At 42.5% G+C, this 24,838-nt stretch overlaps 1 protein-coding gene across 1 annotated transcript in view; it reads right to left on the reverse strand.

Moving 5' to 3' along the window:
• Positions 1–10,618: 10,618 nt before the first annotated feature.
• LOC112827614 (casein kinase II subunit alpha) overlaps positions 10,619–24,838 on the reverse strand; it is a 50,913-nt gene continuing 36,693 nt past the window's right edge. The window contains exons 6-12 of the mRNA XM_073880609.1: positions 23,665–23,748; positions 19,065–19,175; positions 18,006–18,107; positions 16,321–16,421; positions 15,353–15,501; positions 14,078–14,164; positions 10,619–11,995 (exon numbers count right to left, since the gene is read on the reverse strand). Of these exons, the coding sequence (XP_073736710.1) occupies positions 11,880–11,995; positions 14,078–14,164; positions 15,353–15,501; positions 16,321–16,421; positions 18,006–18,107; positions 19,065–19,175; positions 23,665–23,748 (750 nt within the window). The 3' untranslated portion in view covers positions 10,619–11,879. The remainder of the gene's footprint in view (positions 11,996–14,077; positions 14,165–15,352; positions 15,502–16,320; positions 16,422–18,005; positions 18,108–19,064; positions 19,176–23,664; positions 23,749–24,838) is intronic.

The following is a 24,838-nucleotide window of genomic DNA, read 5'->3' on the forward strand; positions in this document are numbered from 1 at the left end:
GTCCCGCGCGGGCTCCCGCCCCCGTGCCGGCACGTGACCGGCCGCTACGCCAGGCGGAAGGCGGTCGCGGGGACACACGCGCAGGCGCCCTAAGAGGCGAGAGGAAGAGCGCGGGCAGCGCGCCAGGTAGTTCTGTGTCAACTATAGAGCGTGGCGGGCACATTTGAGGAAGTGTGTTCAGGACCAGATTTTGCCATTTCTTTTGCTTTTCTTATCTGTAAAATGATACTGATGATGATAAAAGTACTGAACTCACGGAATTATTGGGAAAGTGCCTAGAATATTTAGAAGCATATAGTAACTGCTCCACAATTATGAGCTATTATTTTTGTTTACCAAGAATTTTACCACCATCTCACCTCCTCACACGAGCTCCTGTCGTCATACTTGGCGACTTAAGGGTTCAGTAGAACCATTGCATACAGCTCCACAGGTTGTGCACTGCTCAAGGCCAGAAAATGCCTTTTACATAGACCGTTATGTGAGCCGTTCCCCTTCGAGTGGTACAAAAATGGCCACTCACCCAAAATGAGCACCCATCTTATCAGGTCTTCGAACATGGAAAAGCCTAGAAGCTGAGATTCATGATGGAGTGTGGGGCACAGGGGCACAGCTCGATTCTTGCCTGCGGTACGGATGAGACAGTGACCTGCTCTCCTCCCCATCACAACTCTAGGTCCTTGCAAGGCTTGGGCCAACTCTCGCCCTCTAAACAAGGGAGTGGCTAGCTCTCCGGGAAAAGGGAGAGGGAAAAGCTACTGTCAAATGCTCAGCAACTGGAACAAGCTGTCCCAGTGGAGGTAACAAGTTCTTGTCCTAGGCTGGTACCCCATCTCTGAACAGCATATTGTCTAATTACAGTTCATCACCATGAAGCTCTAAGGACAGCATGACCAGGAATGCCAGTCATTTCGCCTCATAATTCGCCATGCACTCTCTCTTTTAAAGGAGTACTAGGTGGCAGATGGGAATTTAAAAAAGCCTTCCCAGGCCAACAGAAACTAGCCTATCATTTGAACGTTGTGAAGGACAATACCCATTGCCCTGTGGCCCGGGCTTGGAACCTATAGGTGAGCTAGGGCCTGCTAGGCTGGCTTGCCAGGGGGCCCAGGACACCAGGAAGTATGAATATCTTGAAAGACCCCAAATCACAAAATAGAGATTATTGAACCCTTTTGTTTGTTCAACTATTCATGGTCCTTACCCAGAGCAGGCCAGTGCTGGGACCCAACATAATGACCCTCTCCAGGACAGCTCAGGTTGGTAGGGGAGATGGCTTCAACTTACAAGAGGTGACAAGTTCTAGGAAAGGGGGAAGAAGAAGGGGGGGCACCAACCACACAGAGAAGTAGGAGAGGGTGATGAAGAAAAAAGTCCTGGGGTAGTGATTTATTTATTTATTTTTAAAAATTTTTTCTGGGGTAGTGATTTCTAAGTTTATAGAAATGATGGGTAGCAGCATTAAGTCCGTTGATGTAGGGAAGAACCTTCTAGGCTAAGGACACACCACAGGCACTGTTGTGAAACTAAAAAAGCAAACCGTAGTCTAGAAATGAAGTGATTTAGTGTTCTTACAGCACAGACAGTAATGAAAAAGTGGGACTTTGACAGTAGTGAGGGCAGAGAAGTGTGCGTGGGGCAGGTCAGATAGGACCTCTTAAACCATGCTCAAGTTTGGACAGTATGCAGTCAGCAGGGTGGAATTAAAGAATATTCACAATCAATGTGGTCTTTGAAGTCATCTAGATTAATCCTCATCCCCAACATAAGAATCAACTCCATTTATCCATACAACAGTTTGTGGAGCACCAGACCTGTGCCAGGTTGTGAGCTGGAATGGAGATGATGAATACTCATTCAGTTGTCAGCTTCTAATGGGGGAAGAGAGACAAGTAAGCAGGCAATTGTAAAGCCAAGTGAAAAGAGGTCAAACTTGAAGTCTAGTAAAACATGGAAAATTCTGGAAACTGATTCATGACTGAGTGTAAGGCAAAAGGGCATCAGGTCTCTGTGGTAGGCAGAATTCTAAAATGGTCCTCAAGATTCCTACTCCATGGTGTACATGGCTGTATAATCCCTTCGAGTGTGGGCAGAACTTGTGAATATGATGGGTTTTCGCTCTCGTTATGTTACACGGCAAAGGTAAAGGGATTATGCAGACATAACGAATCTCCCTATCAGTTGACTTTGAGGTAGTCAGGAGGGAAATTGGTCTGGGTGGACTTAAATCAGGGACGTCCTTTAAAAGAAGGTGCACGCCTTACCTGTAGGACAAATTCAAAGCAGCACAGACATTCTCCTGTTCACCTTTAAGAAGTAAACTTCCATGTTGTGGAGAGGGCTACACGGCAGGGAATGTGGAGCAGCCTCCAGGTGTGGAGGGCTTCCGTCCTACACAAGGAAATGAATTTGGCCAACAGTAAGCTTGGAAGAGGACCCTGAGCCTCAGTTGAGATCAGAGTCTTGGCTGACAGCTTGATTTCAGACTGGTGAGACCCAGGGCAAAGGACCCAGCTAACCTACACTTCGATGCGTGAGCTGGGGAAAGATAATTTGTGGTATTTTGTAACACAGCAGGTGACTGAAAATCACACACGCCCAAACAAGCTCAGGCAAAAAGCTTCATTGGCTCACATAACTGAAAAGTTCTTGCCCTTCTGCCTCCTCTCTCCCTTCTCTCAGCTGCCCACCTCTTCCTGTTGACTGTTCACCCACAGGTCTTGGTTCCAACAGGGCTCTGTCAGTGCCAGGTCTCAAGTACTTTCTACATCTGACTCTGTGAAATACAGTTGAATTGTCTTTGTCCTGGCATTTCCAAGAAAAGCCTTGACATGTCCCACTGGTTTTCTGTCACCTGCCTCAGCCTGAACCAGTCACTGTGGCCACTATGTGCTGATTGGTTTGGCCTGAGTCTCATGCTCCACCATTGAGCCGGGGTGGAACTCTGTACAAAACTTGGGCTGAGTGTGAGAAAGAGGTGGAGAGCCTCATTTTAGTGATTCCCCTAGGATTCCCAACACACGCTTTAACCGGTTTGGCTTCAAAGAATCCTGCTTCATGTACAGCACAAAGACCTTATAATAGTGGATTCCCATTTTCTCTCTTCTGCTCTTCATGCGGTTGTCATACACTTTTTTTTTTTTTTTTAGATTTTATTCATTTGACACAGAGAGAGACAGTGAGAGAGGGAACACAAGCAGGGGGAGTGGGAGAGGGAGAAGCAGGCTTCCCGCTGAGCAGAAAGCCCTATGCGGGGCTTGATCCCAAGACCCCGGGATCATGACCTGAGCCGAAGTTGGACACCCAACGACTGAGCCACGCCGGTGTCCCTATTACACTTTATTCTTAAATCCCTTCTCTTCTCCCACCCCCAATCCCTACCCTGCACTTGTAGAGAACAACTTAACTACATTCTGTCACCAGCGATTAGTTTGCATTTTCTAGAATTTTATATGGACGGACTCAAACAGTATGCAGGCTTTTTGTCTGGCTTTCACTCAGCATAATTATTTTAAAATTAATCCACGTTAATGCATGTACAAGTGTATTCCTTTTATTGCTCAGTATTTCATTGTACAGATATACCACCATTCCCTGTATACATATTTTTTATTTTTACATATGCTATAATTACACAATCTAAAGGATGGCTCCTGAGCCAAGAATGGCTTTAACAATTTTAAATGATTGGGGGGGGGGGAAGGCCAAAAGAGTAACTTGTAGCACATAAAAATTATGTGAAATTCAAATCTTAAGAGTCCATAAAGTTTTATTGGACACAGCCATGCTGACACACCTATTGCCTAAGACTGATTTCGTTCCACAGCAGTTGAGTGCTTACAACAGAGATCATAGGACATGCAAAACTTAAATTTACCTGCCCCTTTACAGAAGATTTGCTGACCTCTGTAGACTTATTTTAAGCAGTTAAGTTTTAAATTCTACTTCCATTTATTCCATTTCCAGCACTCTTAATTTCGTTGTAGACCCACATTTCTGTCTGGTTTCACATTCCTTCTGCCTAAAGAACTTCCATTGATATTTCTAGTTGAAACAGAGGTCTTCTGGCAATGTATTCCCTCAGTTTTTTTCTTCTAAAGACTTTATTTCCCCTCCATTTTCAAAGATATTTTCACTGGGTGTGGGATTCTGGGTTGACAGGTTTTCTTCTTTCAGTGCTGGTCACTCCGCTGTCTTCTGGCTTGCATCATTTGATAATTTTTTGCTTCCTCTGTAGGTCATTTTTTTCTCTGGGCTGGTCTTTTAAGATTCTGTTTTAGCATTTTTTTGTTGTTTTAGCATTTTGGATAGGCCTAGTATGTGTATACGTATATTTTGTTTGGTGTTCTTTGAGCGTCTTGGATCTATGGCTGTCTGTCCTTAATTTTAGAAAATTCCCAACCTTTATTTCTTCAACTATTTCTTTGCTTGTGTGATTTCATTTGGCCTCTTGTGCTCCAACAACCCTGGGCAGCTGCTCCAACTTCAGCACGGGTCTCAGAAGGAACCACAGGGAACAAACGGGAGTCCGATCAACACAGGAGCCCAGCCCAGCCTCAACCTAAAGCAGAACTGTTTGGCTGAATCCAGTTTAGACAGTTGAACTACAGTTACAGTTGACCTAGAGATTTGTGTGAGGCAGAAGTGTTTTTGGTCAAAGGTTCAGAGAGCCAAAGAGAGAAAGGAAAAATTTATAATGACTGGCTAGAAAACTGGACAGCACAGCTATGCAAAGGCAGGAAGCAGAACTGAGCCAGGAGACATGGGTTCTGACCCAGGTGCAGGCCCTGGTGGCTCAACTGTGCTAAGGCTGGGCCTCTTCCCTAACCGGCTCTAGCAGCCCTTCCTCTGGGAAGGCTTCCTTGACCATTCTCTCTGCCCCAAGAGCTTAGGATTCCTTCCCGCAGACTGAGTTTTTATGACATTTATCTTTTTTCTTTCAAGATCTTATTTGAGAGAGAGAGAATGAGAGAGCAGAAGCAGGGGGAGCGGCAGAGGGAGCAGAGAAGCAGGCTCCCCATTGAGCAGGGAGCCCGACGCTGGGGATTGATCCCAGGACTGTGGGATCATGACCCGAGCCAAAGGCAGACACTCTGAGCCACCCAGGCGCCCCTGTGACATTTATCTTAACCTCACCTCCCAGCGGCTACTACAGTTAACATGTAGTTTTCTTCCAATTTTTTTTTCTTGGAGACAGCCTATTTCAGTTTCTACCTTGAAAGATCCTGAGGCTATCTCCCATCTCTCTGGGGGCATTCAAACCCTAGCCCCTAGCCTCTATGGCCCATCTGTATCTATGCCCAGTGTCTTGGGTGGGGGTCACTGTGACTTTGATATCCAATTACCTTCAGAATGAATTCTTCTGTCACCTGGGAACTTCCATTTCTTTCTTTGAAATTGGCTATTTAAAATAAATTGTTATTTTAGCCAGCATCCTTATGTATTTAGAGCAGGAGGTTAGGTGGCTACCTGCTTAGTCTACCATGTTGACTGGCAATCTGATTTTTCCAGGAACTCTTTTTAGAAACAGTTGCCCATACATATAGTTTTGTTTCTCACTTTTCTATTTGACAAGAACACATTTCCCCTTGGGTTTATGTCTCATCTCTTCCAATCTCCACTGTTTAGCACAGGGCTGGGCTCATGAACACCAACTAATGTTTGTTGAAGGGCATCTGACATAAACAAATGAACTCTGGAAAGACCAGTCAATAAGGTGAGTGTGTAAGGAACCCTGGGCTGAGGGGGATGGAGCAGAGTGGGTGAGCGGGGAACAGAAGAAGGTGTGCATCAGAGTGTGGAGAACTGTGTGTATGTAAGCTTCTTCACAGGAAATTCACTGTGGAGTTCCGAGAACTTTTCACACAGAAAAAAGCAATGTCGTCCTCTTTCCTTTCTAGATAAGTCTACAAATGTTTATCTATAGCTGAGACTGACTCACAGGGTGGGATCAGGAAACCACTTACCAGTTGCTGCTTTTCCTTTTTCTTCTTTAGAGAAGGCAAGAAAACTGTCAAAGCAGATGATGCAAGAATGAAGCTGACTCAGAAATACTCAATCCCCTCAGGAACTTCTCCAAGAAAAGGATTGGCCATTTTATTAGCTCCCATCTGGAGGCATTACATTGAGACCACTAAGAATCCCTGGTGATTACGGCCACAGGGAGGCAAATCCACACTGTAATTTGCTACACTGCAAGAATATTTAGTTTTCAGTAGACAAATTAAAAATTCAAAGGAGATAGAGTGATAATCTTAGAGGGAATTAGTGAAATGGGGTGGGAACAGACAAGGCAATGTTGGCGTTCATGCAAATTACAAACGACTTTCATCGTTGAAAATCGGTCACATTTAATGGATGGATTTTTTTTTTCTTAAAGAAAACACGTTACCATCATCTACTGTGAAATTGAGGGAATGAATGCACCAACCTATGGCATCCCTATACACGTGATGTTCGCTTTCTGCACATGAATCTGCACAACTGTACAATGGAAATGAGCATTTAGTCCAACTATAGTGTGTGCCAGGCACTTTCCAAACACTTATCATTGAATGTGAACCACCACCCTATGAAAACAGGTATTTAGACCCCAATTTTACAGATGAAGAAAGTATTAGAACATCTGGGGCAGGGAGGAAGAGAAGAGGACATGATCAGGAAATAAAGGGCAAAGGGAGCTTAACCTGGGCAGTAGGCTCACAGGTGTGTTATATAGCCTCAGAGAGGTTAAGTAACTGACCCCAAACCACACACCCAGACAGAATTCTGTTTAGAACCAGGACATCTGCAGTTCTTCTAGGTTACTTCTCTGAAGTGGTTCAATTTAGCACAGAATCATAGTAGGGTACAAAATCTAGAAATAGTACTTGAATACATTGACTCCAGAGCCAGACTATCTTGTGACACTCTCTATACATCTATTTTACTGTGAGAATAGTCTGAATTTCATATTATTATACACAAGTGGTGGAAAGCAGGGCTGTTAGCATCAAAGTCTACGAAATTGATCAGGATCATTGCTTAGTCTTCAGCCACTTTTATTTCACCAAGGGCTGATTAAATAAACATTTTCAGTCTGACCCATGACTTATAATTACAGCTGCAAACTTAAGGGCAAGAGTCTTCTGACCTTGAGATGCTCTTTATGCAATAATACGTACTTCCATTACTTACTGTGGGGGGGTGTGGGAAGGTGGAAGTGGGAGTGGAGCTGGAATTACCTTTGACTGAGCATCTGTTATGCACCTGGTATGGTGCTAGGCATTTTCCATGTGCTACTCTATTCAATCCTGAGGGATATTGGTGCACTTTAAAAAAAAAAAAAAGAGTTTTTATGAGGATGCACAGATTAGTAAGATATATAAGGTCAGCAGGGAGCTTACATGTAGGCGGGGAGAGACAATAATACAATACAAAGCTCAGGTGTTACAAGACAGAGGGGAATGGGAGTAGTGATGGCAGTAGGGGGAAGGAGGCTGAGGGGACTTGAGATTGGGTGAATATCTGCTTGGATCAAGGTTTTTAGACTTGTTTTTTGAGGAGGGAACCAGGGACTACTTTACTTCAAAGACCTTTTGGTTAACTTTTTCCTCAAGCAGGAAAAGGCCCTGGGGAAGACAGCCTCTCTAGCAAGCATGTCCCATGAGGAAAATCAGCCACAGTCCCTGGAGCTGAGGCACAAGGGAGGAGGAGATCACCAGCTGGGGGCAGGCAAGGACTGATGGCTGAGCAAATATTCAACCCAACCCTAATCTTGGGAGAGAATCTGCTGGTGGGAGTCTGTAGGCAGTGGTAAAAAAACTAGATTCTTCAGGAGATGTTCAAATGGTCAGTTCTAATTATAACCACACTTGACAACAGGTGAGGCAAGATGAAATTTAAAGACTGAGAGGAAATGAAAATTCCCCAATCTGTCAACCAATCTCCAATTTTCTCGACTATTTTAGGACTATGGTAATTAGCCGTACCCCGAAGACAATTTTACAAAATAGATTCCTCTGTCTCTAACAGGCCCACTCTAGCAATTTAGTCTTCCTGTCTCATGTATAAAATGGAAATAAAATTAAAGTTCATGAAAAGTTAGGGTTAGAGATTACACAACAGTTCCTCTTAAACCATGTCTCAACTCCCAATATTAATAACAAGTGGATGTCATAAAACAGTACGCAGTGAACATTTAAAGGAAACTAGAAGTCTGAGATAACAGCATTTCCTGATTTCAATTTTTAAAAACTGTGGTTAAATGAGAATGATCAAATGGCAACTCAAGTATATAATCTTGCAGAATTGGCTCATTTGGCACTGAGAAGTAAACTTTTTCACCTCTTTTACCAGCCCTTTGAACAGTTTGTTTAAGCTACCAAATATGTTCCTATAAGCTCTCCAGAACATCTTGAAGTCAGGACTCTGCAAGTTGCCTCCAGGGCTAAGGTATCTCCAAGGCTGACCGTCCACAGGGCTTACTACCATTCACTCGACACCGATCTTTTCTGCAATTGAACAAAGCCGTCTCTGTGGACCTTTTTATTTAAGCACCAAACTTTCTAAAATCAGTGTTAGAGCTGAAAAGGAACTCAGAAGACACCTCACCCAACCTCACCCTGACCGAGCAGAGGACGAGGAGGTCCAGAGAATGGATTGTATCGTGAATCACTTGCAAAGTCAGGACCCAGAACCAATCCTCCATACCAGGGCAATTAGGTTTATCAAGAGCGTAGCAGGTGCCAGATACTTGAAATTTACTCTCATTCAATCCCAAGAAGGCAGTGGCCCCATTTTATAGATGATGAAACAGATTCACAAGTTACGTAACTTGCCAAGTAGCCCAGTAAGTGACAAGGGCAGGAATGAAACCAATCCTGTTTAGCAACAACACCATGCTCTCTTCACTGACTCTTCAGGTCAAAAACTTCCAGACTTCAGTGCTCCTCAACCAATCTTAATCCATCCCATTTCACATCTCCATCAACCCAAAATTAAATTCAAAGCACACGAAAGCTAAGCCATCTATCACACACGGTGTCGGTTGGAGAAGCATACTGCTCAGGCTGCAGGGACATTTCATTTGTTTAAATGTTTTTATTTAAAAAAAATTAAAGACCTTCATGGCACAACTTCTTCCCAGCACAGTTATGTTTTAGTTATACCAATTACAATACAATTACAACCAATAAATCAAGGGGGCGAGGGGGAACTTCTGACTTCAAACTTAAAAAAAAAGGGGGGGAGCCACTTCAAACAAAGTTAAAAAAATACTTAAAAAACCTTTCAGAGTAATTGCCAACACAACTGTCTTATATTGGCATTCCATTTCCTGCCATCTAATCAATGCAGACACAGGTAGTGCTGAGAAATAAAGTGTCCCAATACAAGGTATACAGATGAGGTAATTTACAACAACACAGAAGTTGTTACTCTGTAAACCCTTGCCCCCCACCCACCCACCCAACTGGGTCTTCTTTTTTTCATGCTTCTGCAGTGACTCCTTAAGTAGCATTTTAAAAACTTCTATTTATTTTAAAAGGTTCTTGGGTGGCATTTCAGAGTCCTCTGCATTCACCTTCCGTCTCTTGCAAGGTCTGATGTGTTTTTAGGAGGTCCAGCTGTCTGCAGCTCCCCACATCAACCTCAGCCACAACATTCTCTGAGCTCTAAGGGTGGGATGTGAAGTCTCGATTTACAACCCTCCTCCCCACCTCAAAAGAAAGAATTCATTAGTCGTAAGTGTCCTGTTCAAATCACAATCCAGTGCAAACGTAATCACAAATTGCATCTCTGGCACATCCGGTGCTTTTAGCTTCTGCACAAATTCAACATGGTAACCCCCACAGCATTCTAGGGCATAAAAGGGTCAAGAACAATAAATATCCACTGTTAAGTGGCCACAAGAAAGAAAATCACCCTGCCACACAGGGTGTGTGTGGCATGTTTTCCCTATGGTTGAGAAGCATTATAAAAGGAGGCTTTAGCTTCCTCTAAAGTTTACCGTTATATTCACGAAAGCCACCACCTTGATCAAGTTACTAGAGCCAAGATGGGTTATAAAGTTAGATAAGTTCATTAAATTCAACTCGTGAAACAATTATGCTTGTCTATGGCGCCCAGGCGAGAAAGGCTTATGATCTATAAAGGTAGGAGAAAGGGGAACTAAGACTTTAGGCCTTCAAATATGTTGGAAGAATTTTTCCTAGTTCCCACAAGCAGCTACTGTAATGAAACAGGAGAAATACAGAGCTGATGGTTTTGCTATTGTGCTTAAAAAACTAGGCTTCCTCAGTGAAGCACCTGATAAACTTAGGTGGTTGGATTACAGTGGAAAATCCACTTTACACACACACAAACACACAAAAACTGGCGACTTTTCCATCCCCAATCCCTGCACTGCTGAGACACAAAATGAGTTTTATGGCAAAGGATCCTTAATCCCCAGAGACGCTTTGGCTTGTGGTGCTTTTTTAAGGCCTCTCTGCCCTGCCCGGTACCATGGGTCGAATGAGGGGATGTATAAAAATGGGGGCCTTGGGAAGCCTCCACGGTACAGGGTTGCAGGCCCCTCAGATGTGAACGTGAGACACCCACCCAGCGAGACCTTTACACAGGGAACTTAAATCTAACCTTGATAAATAAAACCAAACGTTTATTTACACCAAAGAATTCCAACACTGGATCTTTCACATATGAAGGACAAAGTATTATATATATACACACAGCAAGGGGTGGCAGGGCTGTAACAAGAGAGTTTATAGTTTTCCCACAATTACAGGTCTACCATTTCAGTTTCACTGGAGATAGTGGCTCTGCTCCTACCTCTCAGATACATTTACAAGACTGAGGGGCAGGTCTTCTCACTGGATGGCATGTGAAGGAAGGGGAAGAAAGGAAGAAAAGAAGGTAGAAAGCTTAAGATGAAACTCGGCGTGGCCACATCTTCCATTAGCTCTTAAAGAGTTGCTAGCATGAAACCTATATAGACAATGTTTTTCTTTTGTAAAAAGCAATAAGTTAAGCCCAGTAACTAACTGAATTCAAAATGGCCAAGTCAAAGAAAACTGAAAAAGAATTTTCCTCTCCCTCCCCCCAGCTATAGAGCACATAGGGAGACGACAGGGGAGAGGGCCAAGGTAAGGAGCCCAGGAGGGAAGGTATTATAATCTTAAACTGAACTGGAATTAAAAGTAGAAGTGAGCTGGATTTAGGGTTAGGTCAATAAGACATGATTCATACTGAACAGACGTTTTCAGGACCTGTCTGCACTTTGGGTAGATTTTCAGCATCTCAATGAAACTAAGACATATTTCCACGAGATTCACCAGGACAACCCCACTGAAGCACTTGGAGTAGTGTGAGAAAAGTGACCAGCAGTACACTGCTCTTGTAGCTTGGGCCCTCCCTTCCTCCTTCCTTCCCACCTCCCTTGAAGAAGCTAAAACATTTTTGTAATCTCTGGAGAAGAGCATGAGATATAAACCCCCCATAGTGTGGGATGGTGGGGGAGCAATGGTGGACATGGGAAGATATCTCCACCCAAATGCAGCAGCCGGGATTGAGGCTGGTTCATCTTTGTTCTTTAGTGATGAGAAACTGAATTTGAAAGGGGGGGAAAATTTTGTCCGTGAAATATTCCACCTGCAGGTAATTTTTCAGGGAATCCCCTGAGTTATGAAAAGTTCGAGTTAAAAAAAAGAAGGAAAAAAAAAAAAAGAAAATCAGCCTATTATAATTTTTTTTTTTATGACTGAACTACTATAAATCCACAAGCAACGGTTCAGACACGGTGCTTCTGAAGTATTTCACCCCTCCCCGCCAGGCGCAAGCTGCATCAAGGAGAGCGCGGACTCCCCCACCTCTGCTCAGGCATCAGGAGACAGAAGGGGCCATTACTGTTGAGCGCCTGCGGCAGCTGGAACAGGCATCCCAAGGGGGTTGGCCGCAGCAATCACTGGTGAGCCTGCCAGAGGTCCAAGGGGTGAAGGGGTTGGCACTGAAGAAATCCCTAAAAGAAAACAGCTAATAGTGAGCCAGATATCAACCATGGAAATCTTAGTCACCAGTTTTACATAATACCTATTTCAAAAGTGACACAAGTTATTTTTTCTCTCTCTGTAATCTCTACACCCAACATGGGGCTCAAACTTACAACCCCAAACATCAAGAGTTGCAGGCTCTTCTGACTGAGACAAGCCAGGAACTCCACGAGTGCTTTTTCTGAAGGCCTCTACTCGCCCAGATTTTTACACATTAAATCTAATTTCAAATTAAAATTAATTTCTAATCGATTTAGGAGACAGGTAAAGAAATCCAAGCTTGGAGAATTTAAGAAGTCTGTACAAAGGACACAGCGAGTAAGTGGCAACTATGCTTGAATTAAAACTGACGCCTGTCTAGGGCAGAACTATCCAACCAAACTTTCTGCCCTGTAACCTCTGTTAATACAGTGGTCACTACCCATATGTGGCTACTGAGAACTTGCAATATGGCTAGTGCAACCAAGGAGTCGTGTTTTAAATTTTATTCTATTTTAATTAATTTAAATAGTCACATATGGCTAGTCATGGCCCTACTGAAGAGCACAAGGCGGGAGCCAAAGCTCATGCATTCTTATATCATGCTGCCTAGTTAAGCTGGCAGCTTTCAAAATTATCAAGTCATTTTCAGTGAGGAAATGCTAAAATAGTGTTTTAGAATTTATTGCCATTTATTTTTTTCTACTCATCTAATGACCAGAATTACCCTCAATCTGTCCCCCTCAATTATCCAGTTAATTTTCAAATTGTTATATATGTATTTTTTTAAACAGGTAAATATTCACATGGTACAAAATACCAAAGGTTCAGAAGAGTGTATAGTAAAAAAATTTCTCTTGCACTTTTGCTTGGCCAACTTATGGTACCATTTTTGGGGTGTATCCTTCCAGAAATATTTTATGCATATACATGAATATAACTGTGTAAGAATGTGCATATAAAAGTCATATATAAGAATATGATTATATAATTATATATTATGTAACTGTATAAGAATGTGCATATAAAAGTCATATATAAGAATGTGATTATATAATTATATATTATGTAACTGTATAAGAATGTGCATATAAAAGTCATATATAAGAATGTGATTATATAATTATATATTCTTGCCCTGGTCTTGGACATGGTTCTGCATTTTGCTCTTTTCATTTCACATTATTATTTTGGAGTTGGAGCTAAAAAAGAACATGAAACGCTCATTCTTTTCTTTGGCTATACAGCTTTCCACTGAATGGATGTCCCATAATTGATTTAACCAGTTTCCCACTGGGAGCTGTTTTCAATGCTTTGCTATTACAAATAAGCCCTGGATATGTATCATTTTGCCCATAGGCAAGATACCTAGAGGATAAGTTCTAGAAGGTAGCCAGTTCTTAAAAAAACAAAAACAAAACAAAACAACAAAAAACAATTGTGACAATTCTCTGAGGGTGTCTGAGTAAATATACTCACTACCACAAGTACACCCACATGGATGTTGCCTACATGTGTAATTCTTAGGGGTTGAGCCTATGTTGGCTTCCTTTACAAAATTGTGTACTCTGTACAAAAACTCGCTCTTAATTCACGATGACTCAACAATAATGAATAATTTCATATAAGCCTTTACAATTTACTAGGCACATTACAGATGCTCTGGAGAACGATTCTTATGCCTATGTATAAACCCCACCTTTACCCCCACCCCTAATTTCTTAATCTTGTTTGTGAGGTTCATGCAACTACTGTCACTCTAAACTATGAGATGAAAGGATCTCTTTTTACTCTTCATGGTTTGTTGGGACTTTCAAGTCCCTCTGTGAAAAATTTTTGGGACTCTGGCCTAGAAGAGACTGCTGATACCATACGCAGTGTCACTAAAGTATACCAGGTGTCAAAAAGCATGCTGAAGCCTGGTGAGGAGACCACACAGGTCAGCAGTCAGGAAGATAATCATTATGGAAAAGAGAAGGGCCACAAGAAACTAGGCCACAAACAGGGAGCAAACCTAAGAATAACAACTGACTTCTACTTTTGTCCCCCAGGAAAGTTACCAGTGAACTAACCTGACATCATATTGGCGCTGCTGACAGGCGTACTGCCCCCCGGCATGCTAGATGAGCCCATTCGAGCCTGGTCCTTCACAACAGTATCTGGAAAAGACAAAAAGGGTTAGGTTCATGACACTTGAAGGTAATGGTCTGGGGCCTTAAAGCAGCCATCCTCAATCTTTGTTACTTTATTTATAGTCTATGTTATTCCAGAGGAACAGAAGGTGGCAAGAGCCTTCACCATGAATTAGACAAGTAATATAAAATAGAACTATCCTTCCTGTCAAACTGTGACAGAAGCCAACTCTTAAACCAAATTGTTGGAAGATGTGGTAATTATCCACAGCAGAGCTAATTTAAAACAAAAATGATCTTGTTAGGTTTTTTTTTTTTTTAAGATTTTATTTATTTGACAGAGAGATACAGTGAGAGAGGGAACACAAGCAGGGGGAGTGGGAGAGGGAGAAGCAGGCCTCCTGCCAAGCAGAGCCCGATGCGGGGCTCGATCCCAGGACCCTGGGATCATGACCTGAGCTGAAGGCAGATGCCCAACGACTGAGCCACCCAGATGCCCCTATCTTGTTAGGTTTTAATGAGACAGTACAATCTATCCTGGCCAAGACAATAATATATTATCAGACTGAACTGCTTTTATTGCCGTTCACAGCTTAGCTGTCAAGCATGGTGCAAAACTGGCCAAAGCTACAGGTTTGTGCAGGTTGATGCTATGACCAGACTTCATTCTCCACTTCAATCACCCTGTCAGTTTGCTTCAGGTACAGAAGACTGGGCAAGATTGTAATCAATTCACTACAAAACCATCTCACCACCCCCCAAGGAGCGATCCAACATTGAGGCTAACATCACAGTGAGGATGGTGTGGGACTAAGTGGCATTTTCACCCAGGACAGCACAGTTAGCTATGCTCACAAACCTAGGTCATGGTGTTCATATGATAATATGTTCAAGCCTCCTTGGCCTTCTCCAATGAATGAGTGCCAGACAAGGTCAGACAAAGGGCTGCTGTTCTAATCCAACCACTCCAGACTCAAAAAGTGTCACCCACACGGGAAGAAAAGCAGTTTACTTGGGAGTGATCATGTGGCAGATACTCTTGTTAGAGAACCAGAAGCCTCCCAACAATTCTGCAAGACAGATGCCATCACTAAGGGCAGCTGGGATTTCAATTGTTGGGCCCAGAGCTTACTTCACAACACATATTCTCCCCCGCCTTGTAGAGTCGGCTGGGTGGGCCTGTACAAGCTTTGTGGACTGGACAGTTGGACTCACAGAAATAGGGGTGCTCCATGGCCTCTCTTGCGGTAAGCCGTGACTGGTGGTCATATCGCAGCAGCTTGTCCAAGAAATCCAAGGCCTCAGGACTGACAAGGTGCTGGTTTTCACTGTGGACAAAGCGTTCCCATCGCTTACGGGAGTGTCTGTAGAGCCAAAGGGGGAATGAGAAATGGACCGAGGGCCACAGAAGCCCAACATTTCACTTCTACATTTTCTTTAGTGGCTAGCCGCCCAGCCACTAGCAAAGAAAGATCAAAGCTCAAGAGAGTAGGTCTTGTACCACTCTGCCACTAGGGAGACAACAAAACTAATTGGAGAGACTGGAAATAGCAGTGTTGCAGAAAAGAGAAATCTGGGTCCTCATGATACTACAAAACGTAATTCAGGTTACTTTACAGGATTAAGTGCTCCTGTGTAGCAAAGAGGTCAGGTGCTGGGTTAATCAGGCCTCTTTCCCACCCCCACACAAATTCCTGACATCTCTACCACTTGGTCAGCAAAAGCCTTTTCATCAGGCAAGTCCACCTCCTCCAGTTAAGTGGTTAATGAATTTGTATTTTGTCTAGTTCCTATTGTCAGAGTCGACTGTCTGCAAATCAGTCTTGAAGAATGCATTTCCTTTTTCTATTACTCTTAGGGTTTTGTCATTTGGAGAAACAAGCTAAATCAATAGATTTTGATTTTTGACTCAATTGTAACCCTTCTCCTGAAACCTACAATTTGTTCACTGACAGAATCTGCCAACCATAATCTCTACACTCAGACTCCTGGTAAGTGAATCTGGGAAATGGGCCATTCAGTTCAATGCTTGTACCACAGGCCTACCCATGCAACACCCTGCATCACCAGACCAATGACACACTTGCAGTGTTGGCAAAGAGAATGTAATCTATTTTGAGGATCCGAAGTATCTGTTTACAGCCAAGTGCTTAAGGCACAGAAGCACAGATTTTATGACTTACCTGCCCAAGATATCATTGAAACGTGGATCTAATTCAATGTTGTATTTGTCAATATAGTCATATAAATCTTCTGTCCCCAGAACCTTGGCTATCCTCACCAACTAGGATCAAAAAGAGACAAAAACACACACCACAAACACATTACATAATTAAGTCAACCAGCCATAAGTGAATTAACAGAAAAGGGTAGCCATGGTTAAAGGTATGAATGTGAACTTGTCCCAACTTATTTAAAATTTCTGGGTGCCTGAGTGGCTCAGTTGGTTAAGCATCTGCTTTTGGCTCAGGTCATGGTCCCAGAGTCCTGGGATTGAGTCCCGCATCAGGATCCCTGCTCGGCGGGGAGTCTAATTCTTCCTCTACCCCTCTCCCCACTGCTTGTGATCTCTCTCTCTCTCTCAAATAAATAAAATCTTAAAAAAAAAATTTTTGTGGGGAGCCTGGGTGGCTCAGTCGTTAAGTGGGGGCCTTCAGCTCAGGTCATGATCCCAGTGTCCTGGGATCAAGCCCCACATCGGGCTCCCTGGTTAGCAGGAAGTCTGCTTCTCCTTCTCACACACCCCCTGCTTGTGTTCCCTCTCTCGCTCACTCTCTGTCAAATAAATAAATAAAATCTTTAAAAAAAAATTGTGCATGGCAAGAAGGGATTTCCATATAAAATTCCCTAATTATTACCCAATATGAAGGTGCAGGAAAAAAGCAAATGGTCTTATAACTTTGTTCCTTCCCCCTTGAAATGTCTTCCTGGTCAAGCTTTATTTCCCCCACCTCACAACCCAACCGAAGATGTCACTTCTTTTGGGAATATGCTCTTGTACATTCAGACCACTTACTCCCACTAACTGCCTTTTGTACCTGTCTACACCTCTACTCTGACATTTATGACTGCAACTTATCTCCTTACATGTTCTCTCCCTTACTGGATAGACTATGAACCATTTGAGAGAAGGGACTATTCTTTTCTTTTTTCCCTGTGTTCCTCAATCCTGCATGGTCCTGACAATAGAGTTACTGATTCAGGTGGTATTCTTTGACTCATTAAAAATGGGCATTGTGCTCGAACAAGGCAACAGTACCTTCCACAAGGTCTTAGAATCATTCCAGGTTCTCTTGAATGAAATGGCCCCTTGATCTTCAAGGGGAAGTGGAGCTAGTATAAAAAAACACCATCTATATTTCTACTGACAAACATCAACTTAATCCATAAAAAAAGACAAAAGGATCATAGAAACACCACATATAAACCAGTATATTGGAGGAAACATTCCCAACATGTTGGGGAAAATAATGAAAGCTCACCACTAGGAGATTCTAAGGTAATGTTCCATTTCTTAAACTACTGTTCTTTTATTTGTATATATGTTTTATGAAACAATTTACATGTGTATTCACAATAAAGCAAGCACCGCACATTAAGAAGAATAGGAGGAAAAACTCTGATTTCAAAAGGCTAAACTGGTAGCTCCCAAAATACCACTCTGAAAATCAGTGTCAGCTTGGCTGAAGAAGTGATAAACTGAAAATTATTCTAGGGGCCCACCCTAAGAGATTCTGAATCAAGGGGTCTCAAGTGGGGGCTGGTCATCTGTATTTTAACAAGATCCATAGTAGTTTGTAATGGGTAGGCAGATCTGGCCATCACTAAGTTAGCCCAGTACGTTCCCTAATGGGAACAACATTATCACCTGATCATAATTATCATGTCCGTGGAAAAATGGCTCCTTCCGGAAGATCATACTTGCCAGCATACAACCCAAACTCCACATATCCAAACTATAATCGTACATCTGCATTAAAGTAAAAAAGTCAGTTATCATATATAAAATAAGAGTGAAGTATCTTTTCAAAATAAAAATTGCTCTTTATGCTTAAAAAAATATATATATATATACACACACACACACACACACACACACACTACTCCACTGACTCAAAATCCAAAAACCAGTAACACCCTCATGTATTTTCAGTCTTTTTTTCTATGCCCCCACCCTGTTTCAAAACAATCTGTATACTATTTGGAATTGCTTTTCCACTTACCTAAGGTCCCCAATTGTTAGAGCCCATGTAAAACTTTTAATACGTAGCATTAATAATGCATAAATGTTCCAAAATTTAATCTTTATCCTATAAGACTGTGTTTTGTTTTTCATCACCATTATAAATAATGTTGTATAGAATATTTTTATGCACAGAATGTTTTTTGAATTCAGGCTTATAGTCTCAGGATTCCAGAAAAGCAATTTCTAGGACAGAGTCTGAGCTTTGTAAGGTATCTGATAATAACACCTGGGAGGACCAGTCATGAAAGGTAGTCCCAAGGACTTTGTTTTTGTGAGGAGGAAGAGGGTTTTTTTCCTTTTTTTTGGTAAGCAGAAGGTCTCTTTAGAATACAATTTAGGAAAATCATAAGAGAACATTTTTGAGTTTACCTTAATGTTGGTTAAACCTAGCTCACAATTCTCAAACTAGCTCTGGAATTTCTGATTAGAAAAAGTATCTTTGGCGTTTCTTTTCTTCAGTTAGATCAAATGCAGATCTAGTCTTACTCTCCTGACATTATGACAATAAAAATAACATAAGTTATGATGGATGAACTGAAGTGATTCATATTTTACACTCATGAAAGGGACAGCCATGTATGTGCATAAATAGCCTACTCAAAGGCACGAAATGACATTTTTCACAGTGAAAATTAAGTGAAAAACACAGGACTGAAATTTTATCTGCCCTTCTTTTCTCACCTGATAGTCTACAAGTAGCTCAGGACCTTTGAAGTATCGGGAAGCAACTCTGACATTATATTCTTGGCCAGGATGGTAAAACTCAGCCAAACCCCAGTCTATTAGTCGTAGCTGAAAGAAAAAAAAAAGAAAGAATAAATCATGAGTAATTTTATCTTTCAAGCTACCCCTCACACTGTCATCAGAGTACTCTTAAAAATACCAGCCATGTCACTCTCTTAAACATTTCCAGTGACTACCTAGTGCATTTAGGATGAAAATCAAACTTCTTGGGGCGCCTGGGTGGCTCCGTGGGTTAAGCGTCTGCCTTCAGCTCAGGTCATGACCCCAGGGTCCTGGGATTGAGCCCCACACTGGGCTCCCTGCTCAGTGGGGAGCCTGCTTCTCCCTCTGTCTCCCCCCACTTATGCTCGTGATCTCTCTCAAATAAAATCTTAAAAAAAAAAAAATCAAACTTCTTGGCTTGGCATACAGGGTTCTCCATGATCTAGTTCCTGTGCTCCAGCAAGACTTATAGTTCCTAAAAAACACCATCCCAGGGGCGCCCAGGTGGCTCAGTTGGTTAAGCGACTGCCATCGGCTCAGGTCATGATCCTGGAGTCCCAGGATCGAGTCCCGCATCGGGCTCCCTGCTCAGCGAGGAGCCTGCTTCTCCCTCTAATCCTCCCCGTCTCATGTATTCTCGCTCTCTCAAATAAATAATCTTAAAAAAAAAAAATCCCATTTTGTAATTCTACATCCCATTTCTGTAATTCTGTTCCTCTGACTAGAATGTCGTCCATTGTCTAAGCTAGACCCCTAACTGAACATATCCCCATCTTTTGAGATATTCAGGTTAGCCCTTCAATGAAGTCTTTTCTAAATTAACCAAGTAGAACTAATCCTTTCCTTTAGCCCCCTGAACCTCAAATATATTTAATAGAATCTACAACTCTTTATTGTGTATTTGTTTTCCACCTTTTTTTTCTATTATGCACTGTAAGCTCCTTGAGGGAAAAGACTGTGTAATTCACTTATGCAATTTTTACAATTCAACAAAATGCCCAGTATGCAGAAGAAAAATATTTGTGGGGTGCCTGGGTAGCTCAGCCTGCTGGGCATTCAACTCTTGATTTTGGCTTGGATCATAGTCTCAGGGTTGTAGGATTGAGCCCTGCATCAGGCTCCATGCTCAGAACGGAGTCTGCTTGTCCCTCTCCTTCAGCTTCTCCTTCAGCTCCTCCCCCAGCTCTCTCTCATAAATGAATGAATGAATGAATGAATGAATGAATAAAATCCTAAGAAGAATTTGCTGAGTGAATGAAGGGAAAAGCCACACAAACAACTCCTATCAAAATGTATCCACAAAATCAAAAAAGAAGTAGGCAAGCCCAAGAGGCAACCTTATCTGCCCACTGTGCAAAGCACAACAATGATCTGAAGTATGAGCCGTAGGGCCTGAGCAGCGCCTGACACTCTGGCACCAACTCTAAGTTCACTGTTAACTAGGTACATACAGTGTTTTCCCTGTTTCAGTAATGAAGGGAGATGTAACAAAAGGTACAAAAGAAAGCATAACCTTTGTTACGCTTTTTCTTTTTACCCCCTTAACATTAGTGCCCCAGAGCTCCCTTTGACTTTCTTTTCTTATTATCAGCAAGTACTCCAGATGACCATTTCTGGTCTGTGGCTTCACAGCACCTCACAGCCTTTCCCACTTATACTCTCTGGCCCATGCCTCCTGTCCCCTGACTCTTGCAATCACCTAACAGACACATCAAAACTCATTTTTTTTTAATTTTTATTCATTTGAGAGAGAGAGAGAGAGAGAGAACAGGCAGAGGGAGGCGCAGAGGGAGAGGGAGACGCATACTCCCCATAGAGCTGGGAGCCGACTAGGGGCTTAACCTCAGGACCCCGAGATCATGACCTGAGCTGAAGTCAGTTGCTTAACCGACTGAGCCACCGAGGCTCTCCAAAACCAAACCTTTGATTATTCCCTGCAAACCTGCTTCACTCAGCCTCTCCCTTCCCAGTTAAAGGTAATTCTATTCATGCTGTCATTCAGGTAAAACATTTTCCCCCTGGATTCTTGTTTCCCATACACTGTACTGCAAATCTGTCAATTGGCTCTACCACACTCTGCCATCACCACCTCCTGTCTGACTTACTGCAATAGCCGTTTTTCCTAACTGGTCTCCTTGCATTCACCCCTGTCCTCTACCGCTGTTCTCTACAGAGCAAAAGCTTTCATTTAAAAACGATTATAAATTCACACAAAGTTGGAGATGTTCTGTATATCCTTCACCCAATTTCCCCTAATGGTAACATGTTGCATAACTACAGTACATTAAAACCAGGTAATCGATATTGGCACAATTCAGACAGACCTTATTTTCCAGTTTTACATGCATGAAGGCATGCAGTTCTGTGCAACTTTATCAATGCGTAGACTCACAGAACTTCCAGAAGATACACAACTGTTTCATCACCACAGATGTCCCTTGTGCTATCCCTTCCCCTTCACTTCCTAACCCCTGGGGCAACCCCTCTGTTGTCAACCTCCAATTTTGTCATTTTGAAAATGGACTCAGTGTAACTTTTTTATTTTTTTTTAAAGATTTTATTTATTTATTTGAGAGAGAGAGAATGAGAGATAGAGAGCACGAGAGGGAAGAGGGTCAGAGGGAGAAGCAGACTCCCTGCTGAGCAGGGAGCGTGATGTGGGACTCGATCCCGGGACTCCAGGATCATGACCTGAGCCGAAGGCAGTCGCTTAACCAACTGAGCCACCCAGGCGCCCCTCAGTGTAACTTTTTATGACTGCTTTTTTCCCCTCAGCATGAAATCCAACAAGCTGTGCATTATCACTAGTTCATTCTTTTTTCTCTTTAAAGATTTATGAGAGAGAGAGAGCACGCTTGCGAGTGGGGGAAAGGGTAGAGGAGAAGCAGACTCCCCGCTGAGCAGGGCTCCCAATGTGGGGCTTGATCCGAGGACCCTGAGATCATGACCGGGACCGAAAGCAGACACCTAACCGACTGAGCCACCCAGGGGCCCCAATCTGGCATTTTTCAAAATGCCTGTGCCACTCGATGTTCCCACCAGCAATGCATGAGATCAAGTTTCTCTGCATCCTTGCCAGTATGTGGTATGGCCACTTTTTATTTTAATTGTTCTAACAATTAATGAATTTTTTAAAATGTGAGAATATGTCAATTTTCTGCTCAAACCCTGCAAAAAAGCTCTGCATCCTCAGAGAAAAGGCCTGAACAATGATCTTTAAGGTTTTACATGATCTGGTTCTCTTTACCTCTTTGATTTCATTTTGTTCCTCTCCCACCTGTTCATGCTTTCCAGCTCTATCTGTTCCAACATGCCAGGCACATTCTTGCCTCAGGGCCTTTGCACCTGCAATTTCTTCCATCTGGGACACATTTGTTTTTGTGATTACATGGCTGGCTCCTTCCAAGTGTTGTTAAAACGTCACCTTCCCAATGAAACCTTCCCTTTACAACCTTGTTTAAAACCACAGTACCCTCCACCGTTCCCTATTCATGATTTATTTCTCTTCCACATCACTTTTTTAAAAAAAAGATTTTATTTATTTGAGAGTGTGCAAAAAAGCACGCACATGTGCATGAGTTGGAGAGGGGCAGAGGGAGAGGGGACTCCCCACTGAGCACGGAGCCCGAAATGGGTTTGATCTCAGGACTCTGGGATCATGACCTGGGATGAAGGCAGACGCTTAACCAACTGAGCCACCCAGGCGCCCCTCTTCCACCACAACACTTTTAACTTTCTATCCCACCAGCTTCCCACAAATGCAAGTTTCCTATGGACAAGAATTTTTTTTGTCTATTTGTCTCACACCTACTACATCTCCAGCCTCTAGAACAATACCTATTACATAGTGTGAATCTAAAAGAATTATTAGCTGATGAATAAATCAACTATGTCTCCAAAGTCTACAATGGATAGCCATCTCTGCCTACAAAAGGTGGGCTTGGTCACCTTAAAAAACGGACTATAAAGCCATGTGGTCAGTGCAGCTCTATTAAAAGCATCTGTAGAGTTCAGGGACCTCATGACACCTGCAACTAAGCAGCAGCATTTTCTGAATATTTTATCTGTATTACAACTGTGTATAGTCAATTCTCACAATAACCTAGTGGCACACAAGTCTATTTACATTTTACAAGTTAAGAAAAAGGAAGCAAATGAGAAAGGAGTTTCCTCAAGAGACTAGTTATTTAATAAATGAAACCAGAAGCCAGCTCTCTTGCCCAAAGCTAATGTTTTGCCCACTAATCGGTTTCCTTCCCCCCTTTTTTTCCCAAAGTAAGCTCTATGCCCAACGTGGGGTTTGAACTCATAACCCCGAGATCAACAGCTGCATGCTCTACCAACTGAGTCACCCAGGGGCCCCAAATGTTTCCTTCTTGATAGTATTCTTAGGAATATGAATATTGACTTCAACATTCTGATTCATTAATGAGTTCATTCACTTACCAAACATTTATCAAGTGCTTAACAGGTAACAGCGACTGTGATAGATGTTGAAGATGGGCTGATAACTCTATCATACAAATAAATAACACTTGGCAGTCTATCACTTTACCTTTCTGTGCTCATGATCAATCATGACATTATGGGGCTTCACATCTCTGTGCATAATTCCCATGCTGTGACAATAATCCAGGGCCTGTAGGAGGAACAGGTGAGAAAGAAAGAGCTTGCTGAAAAGTGATTTTCTTAAAGTCATCTTTTTCCTCCACAGTTTTCCTTCTAGCCTCACCCCTGGGAGTCAAGGTTAGGACAATCATTCCCACCCTATTCTTCAGACACCTGTTCAAGATCCCATAGTCAAGCAAACTCACAGCCTCTGAACTTCAAGTTCTGTTCCTACACTGTTGTTTCAACTTCCTTTCTGTTCAAAAACACCCAAGGTGTATACCAACTGCATTACTTCCAATCTCTCCCCCCTTACCCAAAGGCTGGATTATTTTCACAAACATAGGCCCCTCAGAAGAAAACTGGTCTGTCCTATAAACCTCTCATTTGAAGAACAGTAATTCTCTAGCAACTAAAAGTCCACAACAGAGGCTGGCAAACCACAGCCCATGGGCCAAATATGGCCTGCTGCCTGTTTTTGTGAATAATGTTTTATTGTTAACACAGCCATACCTATTTGTTTACATATCATCTCTGGCTGCTTCTCTGTTACCACAGCAGATATGAGTAGTGTGAGAAAGACCCTATGGCCCACAAAGACAAAAATTTTACTGTTTGTCCCCTGTACCTTATTTATGACATCAAATCTGATTTGAAAACCATGTCCAATCTGAAACTAGGGTGAACTGAGCGGCATAACCTTTGGGGTTTGCTAATCCCAGCCTTCAAGCCAGCTGATGTCACTGGCCAAGTTCTTGTCCTTCCTGAAGGGCAACTTGGGTTCTTATGGTTCCCAGGGTTAGACAAGTGTATCCTTAACTTTGTGAGGTCCTACTTGCCACAATACTGCATGAGCCAACGGAAAGATCAAATATCTCTGCTGGCATGGTCTCTTTAGGGCACTACTAAGGTTCAAATGCAGGCTTTATGGCAACCGTCATTTGGTAAGAAACTTTAGCCACCTCGTAGCAATTTTCTCATCTATAAAGCTGATCTTAATGCTTATTAGGAGCAAGATAATTGGTGATCCCACTTTAGAAATCAAAGTCCACTCTCAGTCAGCAATCTCTTAAGAAGAGATTTACATAATCCTTAGGATAATGACCCTTTGAGGGTTGAGT

The sequence above is a fragment of the Callorhinus ursinus genome, unplaced genomic scaffold (genome assembly GCF_003265705.2).
Source record: "Callorhinus ursinus isolate GAN/ISIS: 27379988/994484 unplaced genomic scaffold, GSC_fseal_2.0 scaffold38, whole genome shotgun sequence".
NCBI classification, from domain to species: domain Eukaryota; kingdom Metazoa; phylum Chordata; class Mammalia; order Carnivora; family Otariidae; genus Callorhinus; species Callorhinus ursinus.